Source organism: Penaeus chinensis, chromosome 8, assembly GCF_019202785.1.
Source record: "Penaeus chinensis breed Huanghai No. 1 chromosome 8, ASM1920278v2, whole genome shotgun sequence".
Lineage (NCBI taxonomy): Eukaryota > Metazoa > Arthropoda > Malacostraca > Decapoda > Penaeidae > Penaeus > Penaeus chinensis.
Window position 1 is genome coordinate 28,638,167 of NC_061826.1, and position 12,500 is coordinate 28,650,666.

Below are 12,500 nucleotides of genomic sequence, written 5' to 3' on the forward strand. Positions count from 1 at the left end.
CTCCCCATAACTATTGGATAGATTTATATCAACACTTAAAAGTACCATTAGACTTATCCAAAATTAAGTGATTAAAAATTACATCTTATTACATAAGATTAATAGAGAAGGGGTGGTGGTTAGAAAATAACTAGGCGTACTGCATAATATTTACGGACTATTTCTCTCAAGCTATTTATTTAAGAAAGGTTATTGATATATTTAGGGAAAGAACAAGGAGGAAGTGAATTCACTCGCACTGCTAACCACACAAACAAATACAGACGCACAAATACGCTGAATTTAAGCTTCTACCACTTTGTTTTAAATATATGGACGAGTAGACGGGATGCCGACCAATTGCGGGATTTCGGGTAAAAATTTTTTCATAAACATCGCAAGGGATTTCAAGAAGCTTGGTTTCACAGAAAACGTAGAATAAATTGTAGTACATTAAACACACTATGCACATCAGGATGCAAGTGTACACGAGTACATGTGACAGTATTTGTAAACTTGTGTATGCGAGTGTACGTGTATATGTGTATGCGAGTGTACGTGCATATATGTATGCGAGTGTACGTGCATATATGTATGCGAGTGTACGTGCATATATGTATGCGAGTGTACGTGCATATATGTATGCGAGTGTACGTGCATATATGTATGCGAGTGTACGTGCATATATGTATGCGAGTGTACGTGCACATATGTATGCGAGTGTACGTGCACATATGTATGCGAGTGTACGTGCACATATGTATGCGAGTGTACGTGCACATATGTATGCGAGTGTACGTGCACATATGTATGCGAGTGTACGTGCACATATGTATGCGAGTGTACGTGCACATATGTATGCGAGTGTACGTGCACATATGTATGCGAGTGTACGTGTATATATGTATGCGAGTGTAGAATGTGTGTATATATGTATGTGAATGTGTGTATATATGTATGTGAATGTGTGTGTGTGTGTGTGTGTGTGTGTGTGTGTGTGTGTGTGTGTGTGTGTGTGTGTGTGTGTGTGTGTGTGTGTGTGTCTATCTATATGTATGTATATAGATGTATATATGTATATATATAGATGTATATATGTATATATATAGATGTATATATGTATATATATAGATGTATAATGTATATATATAGATGTATACATGTATAGATGTATATATATAGATGTATATATATAGATGTATATATATAGATGTATATATGTATATATATAGATGAATATGTATATATGTATATATATAGATGAATATGTATATATGTATATATATAGATGAATATGTATATATGTATATATATAGATGTATATGTATATATGTATATATATAGATGTATATGTATATATGTATATATATAGATGTATATGTATATATGTATATATATAGATGTATATGTATATATGTATATATATAGATGTATATATGTATATATATAGATGTATATATGTATATATAGATGTATATAAGTATATATATAGATGTATATAAGTATATATATAGATGTATATATGTATATATATAGATGTATATATGTATATATATAGATGTATATATGTATATATATAGATGTATATATGTATATATATAGATGTATATATGTATATATATAGATGTATACATGTATATATATACATATATACATGTATATATATACATATATACATGTATATATGTATGTATATATGTATATATGTATATATATGTATATATATGTATAAATGTATGTATATATGTATGTATATATGTATGTATATATGTATGTATGTATATATGTACATGTATGTATATGTATATATATATGTACATGTATGTATATGTATATATATATGTACATGTATGTATATGTATATATATGTATGTATATGTATATATATATGTATATATGTATGTAGATGTATATATATGTATATGTAGATATATGTATATATATGTATATATGTATATATATGTATATATGTATATATGTATATATATGTATATATGTATATATATGTATATATGTATATATATGTATATATGTGTATATATGTATATATGTGTATATATGTATGTGTATATATGTATGTATACATATGTATATATGTATGTATATATATGCATATATATGTATGTATGTATATATGTATACATATGTATATATGTATACATATGTATATATGTATACATATGTATATATGTATACATATGTATATATGTATACATATGTATATATGTATACATATGTATATATATGTATATATATGTATATATACATATGTATATATGTATACATATGTATACATATGTATATATATGTATATATATGTATATATATGTATATATATACATATGTATATATGTATACATATGTATATATATGTATATATATGTATACATATGTATATATATGTATACATATGTATACATATGTATATATATGTATATATATATACATACACACATGTATATGTATATGTATATATATATATATATGCATACACACATGTATATATATATTTATATATATACACACATTTTTACATGTATATATACATACATATTTATTTATTAATACATTTTTATGTTTGTATGATACATTTACATATTTATACATTCATATATACATACATATATAAATATAATCGTATATATGTATAAGTATATGTATATGTATACACAAACATTAATTTATGCTTTCAAATCAGACAAAGAGGCAACCATTCCTGCCAGGCCTTCCGTGACCCTTTCGCCGTTCGGTGTTGCACGCGCGTGGTTTGAGAAAATCTCGCGCACATGAAAAGCTGAACTTAAGCTGAACTTAACCGCGTGTCCTGATTCGCCCCCCCCCCCCCAATCCCAATTAGTCAACTACCTCCCTCATCGTCTTTCCGCTCCTCTCTTTCATTGAGGAGTAGGGGTAGGGGTAGGGGTAGGGGTAGGGGGGAGGGGAGATGTGTGTAAGGGGTGAGGTTGGGGAAAGGATGGAATATGGGGAAGGGTGTGGGTTGGGGGGCTTGAAGATGGGATATGGGAGGGGGAGGGGGGTGGGGTGGAGGATGTAAGGGAGGGGGAAAGCGGAAGAGGAGAGGAGCGGAGGGAGTGAGTGAGTCCGCGCCCAACGACGACACAAACCCCAACCCGCTGACGGTACCAACAGGTGGTAATGGCGTCGACTGGGTGGGTAGTGGGTGGAGTGGGGTGGTAGGGGAGGGAGAGAGGAGCGGAAGGCTAGGGGGGTTGGGGGTTGGGGGTCGGGTCTCGCCTTACGCTCCTGACGCAATTATCGATTAAGGGGTGGGGGGTAGAGGGGAGGTGACGGGTGGAGAGGGGGGGGGGGAGGCAAAGACGACCTTTCGCCGGGGCGTTGCCAATCTCTATTAACTGGGGTGGCTGCAGGGGCCGGAGGTGACGAGCGCGAACGACGGAACTCCTCCAGTGGCAACAGCTATTGACAAGAGGCGGCGGCGGCGGCGGCGGCGCTTTATCGAACGGCAACCGTACTCTGCCCTCGACTGTCCAAACACCCGAGCACGGGCCAACTCTGCATCGATTTCCCTTCACCTTGGGGAGCGGGAGGAGGAAAGAGGCAGGGGAACGATAGATATATAAACACTGGATTGGAGATGGAGAGAGGGAAAGGGGGGGGGGGGTGACTGTGGAAATATATAAAGGGAAGGAGAATTACGGAGAGGAGGGAGGGAGGGGGCGAGGGAGAGAAAGTCGGGGGGGGGGGGGGGGGCACTCGCGATATAAACAGCACACTGCTTTAAGTTTTAAAGCACACACACATATTTCTTTAATCGGAGAAAAATTCGGTCCTCCATTACCAAAAATGGAAGATCATGATAAGGCCAAGATAAAGAGAGGAGGAGGGCTAGAAACGCGAGAGTGAAGGCCAAAGAAGCATCAGGAAAGGGGGGACAGATCGAAGCGCGGGTGAGCCAGGCAAGAAAAGAAAGAAAGAAAGGGGAAGAGAAGGAAGAAAGAAAGGGGAAGAGAAGGAAGAAAGAAAGGGGAAGAGAAGGAAGAAAGAAAGGGGAAGAGAAGGAAGAAAGAAAGGGGAAGAGAAGGAAGAAAGAAAGGGGAAGAGAAGAAAGAAAGAAAGGGGAAGAGAAGGAAGAAAGAAAGGGGAAGAGAAGGAAGAAAGAAAGGGGAAGAGAAGGAAGAAAGAAAGGGGAAGAGAAGGAAGAAAGAAAGGGGAAGAGAAGAAAGAAAGAAAGGGGAAGAGAAGGAAGAAAGAAAGGGGAAGAGAAGGAAGAAAGAAAGGGGAAGAGAAGGAAGAAAGAAAGGGGAAGAGAAGAAAGAAAGAAAGGGGAAGAGAAGGAAGAAAGAAAGGGGAAGAGAAGGAAGAAAGAAAGGGGAAGAGAAGGAAGAAAGAAAGGCGAAGAGAAGGAAGAAAGAAAGGGGAAGAGAAGGAAGAAAGAAAGGGGAAGAGAAGGAAGAAAGAAAGGCGAAGAGGAATTAATACAGAGAGGATGGCTGGACGAGAGGGAAGGATGTGTGTGTGTGTGTGGGGGGGGGGGGGGCGACGGCCAAATGTGGCATGGAAACGAAAAAAAGAAAATAACGGGAGGAGGAGGAGGGATAGAGACAAAAGGAAAAAAAAAGATAAATGACCTTGAGAAAAGGTATCAAAAATAAAGGAGAGCTTAGTCTAAGGGGCGTGGGAGTGAGGGGAGGGAGGAAGGGGTGGGTGTCAACTGACCCACACTCCCAACCCGGATGAAGCGAGGGAGAGAGAGGGGGAGAGAAAGAGAGAAAGGGAGGGGGAGGGGGATAGAAAGAGAAAGAGAGAAAGGGAGGGGGAGGGGGATAGAAAGAGAAAGAGAGAAAGGGAGGGGGAGGGGGATAGAAAGAGAAAGAGAGAAAGGGAGGGGGAGGGGGATAGAAAGAGAAAGAGAGAAAGGGAGGGGGAGGGGGATAGAAAGAGAAAGAGAGAAAGGGAGGGGGAGGGGGATAGAAAGAGAAAGAGAGAAAGGGAGGGGGAGGGGGATAGAAAGAGAAAGAGAGAAAGGGAGGGGGAGGGGGATAGAAAGAGAAAGAGAGAAAGGGAGGGGGAGGGGGATAGAAAGAGAAAGAGAGAAAGGGAGGGGGAGGGGGATAGAAAGAGAAAGAGAGAAAGGGAGGGGGAGGGGGATAGAAAGAGAAAGAGAGAAAGGGAGGGGGAGGGGGATAGAAAGAGAAAGAGAGAAAGGGAGGGGGAGGGGGATAGAAAGAGAAAGAGAGAAAGGGAGGGGGAGGGGGATAGAAAGAGAAAGAGAAAGGGAGGGGGAGGGGGATAGAAAGAGAAAGAGAAAAAGAGAGGGGGAGAGAAAGAGAAAGAGAAAAAGAGAGGGGGAGAGAAAGAGAAAGAGAAAAAGAGAGGGGGAGAGAAAGAGAAAGAGAAAAAGAGAGGGGGAGAGAAAGAGAAAGAGAAAAAGAGAGGGGGAGAGAAGAGAAAGAGAAAAGAGAGGGGGAGAGAAAGAGAAAGAGAAAACGAAGAGAGGGGGAGAGAAAGAGAAAGAGAAAAAGAGAGGGGGAGAGAAAGAGAAAGAGAAAAAGAGAGGGGGAGAGAAAGAGAAAGAGAAAAAGAGAGGGGGAGAGAAAGAGAAAGAGAAAAAGAGAGGGGGAGAGAAAGAGAAAGAGAAAAGAGAGGGGGAGAGAAAGAGAAAGAGAAAAAGAGAGGGGGAGAGAAAGAGAAAGAGAAAAAGAGAGGGGGAGAGAAAGAGAAAGAGAAAAAGAGAGGGGGAGAGAAAGAGAAAGAGAAAAAGAGAAACAGAAAAAGAGAGGGGGAGAGAAAGAGAAACAGAAAAAGAGAGGGGGAGAGAAAGAGAAACAGAAAAAGAGAGGGGGAGAGAAAGAGAAACAGAAAAAGAGAGGGGGAGAGAAAGAGAAACAGAAAAAGAGAGGGGGAGAGAAAGAGAAAGGAAGGGGGAGAGAAAGAGAAACAGAAAAAGAGAGGGGGAGAGAAAGAGAAACAGAAAAGAGAGGGGGAGAGAAAGAGAAACAGAAAAGAGAGGGGGAGAGAAAGAGAAACAAAGAGAAAAAGGAGAGAGAGAGGAGACGCCTCGACAAGACATGTCACAATTAATGCAAAACCAAGAGGCCAGACCTGGTGAAGTCATCATGGTGGGAACCCGCCAGGTTTTGCCCCACATTCGAGACATCGGGTAGAGCCGGATATGATTTCGATTTGCACAACTTAATGAGAACGGCAGACTGGAGGGGGAGGGGGACGGGGAAGGGGAAAGGTCATATTAGGGGAAGAAAGGGGAGGGGGAGGAGGATGCACGGGGGGGGAAATAGGGTAGGGGGGGGGAGAGGAGGCAAGGAGAAAAAGGGGAGACGGGAGACCCATCACAAAAAAATCACGAAAAACGGACAAAACAGGCGAGGGAATAAGTGGGAAAGGTAGGGAACAAGGGAAATTCTGAACCGAGGCATGTGTGGTGGCGGAAGGCGATAAACAAAGATAAAAGTAAAATAAACTAAGGTAGGAAACCTGGTCTAATATACGATATTTTGACATTTTAGGCTATCTACCTTCCCCACCAAAAAAAAAAAAAAAAAAAAAAAAAAATTGCAGCTGTTAGATTTCTTTATCACATTACGTTAGCTATTTCAGATTTACCCACAACTGACTAAAGTGTTCTATAGCAACCGCAACTGATCCATTTTCTACACACAGGGAAGAATTTGCTTTAGGTGAACGAGTGCCTAGAACAGAACACTAAATGCAAACACGGCACATGCACTTTAACTCAACTCGGGGCCTCTTCAAAACGTATGGCAAAGCATGGTCGAAGAGAACGAATCGGTTGGCTGGGGAGACTAAAGCAATTTCTTAACGTCACTAAGTATATCCAAATGTTGTACGGGTGACTCGTCAAAATAAAAGAATACTAAATAAAGCGATAAAAATACTCTTCGCGACTATAGTGTAAGTGACTAAAATGATTTGACTAAACAAAATGGAGGAACAGGAAGGAACAGTTGGACACCCCCCTCCCTCTCCCCCAGCCTCTTATTCTCCCAAGCAGAGGTGATCTGGGCGGCGACCTTCATCTGGTATAACAGCCGACGACCGCAGGTGAAGTGAAAGCTTAAGGTGAAGGTTGAGCGAAAGTATGAGCAACCACGCCTCTCCTTCCCCCTCCACATGGGCCACCTGCCCACCGTGTAGGCCGGGATTTGCACCCTTAGAGGAAACCAAAACTAATCCCCAGTCTCTTCCCCAGCGCCTGGCGAGAGCAGTGCTGGGGGATGAAGAACAAGGGTGGCTGACGACCACTGTCTGTGTGGTAACCAAACAACCATTTCTTCCAGTGTCTCACACCGACGGCAGTCTTAGCCTAGATTCTAGACTTGGCTTCTTTCTGCTGGCCATGTCACGAAAGTTACTTGCTCAGCTTAGGACAAGAACACCGGAAAAAAAAAAAAAAAATATCATGGCTTTTGTCACCAGTCTGAAATATTTCACTTCATTTTCCATTTCAGTTTTGCAACTCCGCTAAAAAAAAAAAAAAAAAAAAAAAAAAAAAAAAAAAAAAAAAAAAAAAAAAAATTCACACACTCCAATGACTTACATACAGCCACATCACTAACATACATACGTACATACGCACACACCACTAACATAAATATACGCATACTCCCTACCAACACAGACACCCACTAACACAGACATGCAGACACACACATACAGACTTTATAGTTACAAATGTGTATGCTGACATGCGAGCCCATAAATCAACACTACTAAACCATACACTCTCCTAACACACACACACATATATATACATACATACACTCTCCTAACACACACACACATATATACATACATACACTCTCCTAACACACACACACATATACATACATACACTCTCCTAACACACACACATATATACATACATACACTCTCCTAACACACACACATATATACATACATGCACTCTCCTAACACACACACATATATACATACATGCACTCTCCTAACACACACACATATATACATACATGCACTCTCCTAACACACACACATATATACATACATGCACTCTCCTAACACACACACATATATACATACATGCACTCTCCTAACACACACACATATATACATACATGCACTCTCCTAACACACACACATATATACATACATGCACTCTCCTAACACACACACATATATACATACATGCACTCTCCTAACACACACACATATATACATACATGCACTCTCCTAACACACACACATATATACATACATGCACTCTCCTAACACACACACATATATACATACATGCACTCTCCTAACACACACACATATATACATACATGCACTCTCCTAACACACACACATATATACATACATGCACTCTCCAACAAACAACATTAACATACATCACTCTCTAACACAAACATTTAACCAACATCTCCTAACACACACACAATATACATACATAGCATCTCCTACACCACAATAACACACACACACTCTCTAACACACACCACACAAACACACACTCTCCAACAAACACACACACACACACACACATACACTCTCTAACACACACACACAACACACTCTCCTAACACACACACACAACAACACACTCTCCTAACACACACACAACAACACACATCTCTAACACCACACACACCACACACTCTCCTAACCACACACACACACTTCAACACACACCACACACTCCTACACACACACACACACTCTCTAACACACCACACACACACACACACTTCTAACCACCCACACAACACACCACTCTCAACACACACACCCAACACACCCCTAAACACACACCCACACACACTCTACCAACACCACCCACACACCTCCCAACACACCTCTCTAACACACACACACACATTCTCCTAACACACACACACACACACTCTTCCTAGACACACACACACACACTCTCCTAACACACACACACACACACTCTCCTAACACACACACACACACACACTCTCCTACACACACACACACACACTCTCCTAACACACACACACACACCACTCGCCTAACACACACACACACACACTCTCCTAACACACACACCACACACACACTCTCCTAACACACACACACACACACTCTCCTAACACCAACACACACACACACTCTCCTAACACACACACACACACACTCTCCTAACACACACACACACACACTCTCCTAACACACACACACACACACTCTCCTAAAACATCACACCACACACACACTCTCCTAACACACACACACACACCACTCTCCTAACACACACACACACACACTCTCCTAACACACACACACACATCACACTCTCCTAACACACACACACACACACTCTCCTAACACACACACACACACACTCTCCTAACACACACACACACACACTCTCCTAACACACACACACACACTCTCCTAACACACACACACACACACTCTCCTAACACACACACACACACACTCTCCTAACACACACACACACACACTCTCCTAACACACACACACACACACTCTCCTAACACACACACACACACACTCTCCTAACACACACACACACACACTCTCCTAACACACACACACACACACTCTCCTAACACACACACACACACACTCTCCTAACACACACACACACACACTCTCCTAACACACACACACACACACTCTCCTAACACACACACACACACACTCTCCTAACACACACACACACACACTCTCCTAACACACACACACACACACTCTCCTAACACACACACACACACACTCTCCTAACACACACACACACACTCTCCTAACACACACACACACACACACTCTCCTAACACACACACACACACACTCTCCTAACACACACACACACACACTCTCCTAACACACACACACACACACTCTCCTAACACACACACACACACACTCTCCTAACACACACACACACACACTCTCCTAACACACACACACACACACTCTCCTAACACACACACACACACACTCTCCTAACACACACACACACACACTCTCCTAACACACACACACACACTCTCCTAACACACACACACACACTCTCCTAACACACACACACACACTCTCCTAACACACACACACACACTCTCCTAACACACACACACACACTCTCCTAACACACACACACACACACTCTCCTAACACACACACACACACACACTCTCCTAACACACACACACACACACACTCTCCTAACACACACACACACACACACTCTCCTAACACACACACACACACACACTCTCCTAACACACACACACACACACACTCTCCTAACACACACACACACACACACTCTCCTAACACACACACACACACACACTCTCCTAACACACACACACACACACACTCTCCTAACACACACACACACACACTCTCCTAACACACACACACACACACTCTCCTAACACACACACACACACACACTCTCCACACACACACACACACACACTCTCCTAACACACACACACACACACACTCTCCTAACACACACACACACACACTCTCCTCACACACACACACACACACACTCTCCTAACACACACACACACACTCTCCTAACACACACACACACACACACTCTCCTAACACACACACACACACTCTCCTAACACACACACACACACTCTCCTAACACACACACACACACTCTCCTAACACACACACACACACTCTCCTAACACACACACACACACTCTCCTAACACACACACACACACTCTCCTAACACACACACACACACTCTCCTAACACACACACACACACTCTCCTAACACACACACACACACTCTCCTAACACACACACACACACTCTCCTAACACACACACACACACTCTCCTAACACACACACACACACACTCTCCTAACACACACACACACATGCATGCATTTGTGGACACTAGTTACACACATACATACTACCACAAACACAAATGCATACCAATGCAATATAAAGTGCGCGTGCGCACGCAAATATATATATTATATACACACACACACACACACACACACACACAGAAGAGCGGGAGCATACTAATACACACAAATACACACACTAACACACTTTCCATATCTCCGACAGTCGATCCAGCCCGCCTTGGAAGCTGGGCCCGGCAGAGCGACACAGGTTCACCCCGGTGACGCAACTGCAGCCATTTCTTTTCGCCAGTCCATCGAAGACGTATTCGTGTACAAGGTGACCCTTGCTAAGCTAAACAAAAATACAAACATGGCAGGAGGGGGGGGGGGGAGGCTTGGAGGGGAGGGGATCTGACAAGCCAGACCCAGCCGCCTATGGCCAGCTTCATCTGCCTCGCTTGGACATGTCTAAAGCATTCTCCCATCGCTTTTCCCAGAAATGGACCCGCGCCTCCCTCCACACGTGCGGAGGCGAGGCAGGCGCCACAGCGGCTCCTCGGCGCACTGGGCCGGGGCTGTGCGCGTGTGTGCTGCTACTATCGGCGTGCGTGCGTATGTGTGCACGTTCGTAGCTACGGACGGATCGCCGTTCGCCAGCCTCAGGCTGGATACTACTCATGCCCCGATTTCTATTTTGTATTCCCGCTTCTTCCAAAATCATGAGGCCCTACGGCAAAGTCTATCGCGCCCTCATTGTCGGGGCGAGGGCGGGCGTAGGCGGCGAGGAGGGCGTCCTGTGCCACGGGCGGTTGTGCAATCCGCCTCGCCTCGGTCAGCCTTCGCCCTCGCCACTCGCGGCAGGAGGCGGGCGAGCCACGGGAAGGCTCGGCCCGGAGCGGCTGGCGACGGAGGAGCCCTTCGTGGGGCCCTTGCACGAGCCGGGCGGGTGCACGGGGCTCACAATGGACTCTCCCTGAAACTATCCATGCATGAACCCGAGCTCCTCTTCAGAACTCTCACACTAACGGCCGCCTCGCGATGAAAAAAGCTGAAATAACAGCCTCAGTTGCGGGGACCACGCCTAAGCCCCCCCCCCCCCCCACACACATGAAGCCTATCGCCTGAGTAGGCCTATGCACCAGCTCCCTTATTTCTCGAGTTTACCTGCAATGGTCGGCAATGGTCGGCGATGCCATGCGAAAGGACGACAGAAAACGGCAAATACGTGTAAATGCTGAGAATTTAGGTGGCGCCGCGACAGAAATCCTGGCGGCCGGGAATGTTGGAATGACTGACGTTCCTTTTCGTCTTCCGACTCGAACTTTTTGGAGTTTTTATCTTCTCTTTGGGTTTCACACGTTATGTCCAATTATTAGAGATCCGAATTTCTTTGAGGATATTCTCTGACGAAAAAATAAAAGGAAAAATCTGACATTTGCGACCGGCGGCAGTGGTTTTAGCGCCGGATGAAAGTAAAACTTCTTTCACATACCGATACTCAACAACGTTTCATTTTATCCTGCACGCGTTCCAAAGGACAACAGGAATGAGTATTTCCTCCTAGAAGCGAGAGCGAAACACCTACCATTTTGGGTGTGTGTATGTATCACAAGCCAATCGAGTGACGTCTGCTCAGCACCACTGTCTCAGAGTGACTGCGA

At 43.4% G+C, this 12,500-nt stretch overlaps 1 protein-coding gene across 4 annotated transcripts in view; it reads right to left on the bottom strand.

Moving 5' to 3' along the window:
* Nucleotides 1-12,500, bottom strand: part of LOC125028041 (calmodulin) — a 38,708-nt gene that overhangs the window by 26,159 nt on the left and 49 nt on the right. Inside the window, exon 1 of one of the 4 annotated variants that reach the window (XR_007115080.1) lies at nt 12,425-12,462. Coding sequence is in view for 3 of the 4 variants with exons in the window: in XM_047617316.1 (XP_047473272.1) it covers nt 12,425-12,427 (3 nt within the window). In the remaining variant the exon portion in view is untranslated. Of the gene's footprint in view, nt 1-12,424 lie in introns of all 4 variants that reach the window. The other 3 variants (XM_047617316.1, XM_047617314.1, XM_047617315.1) reach the window with 3 other exon arrangements.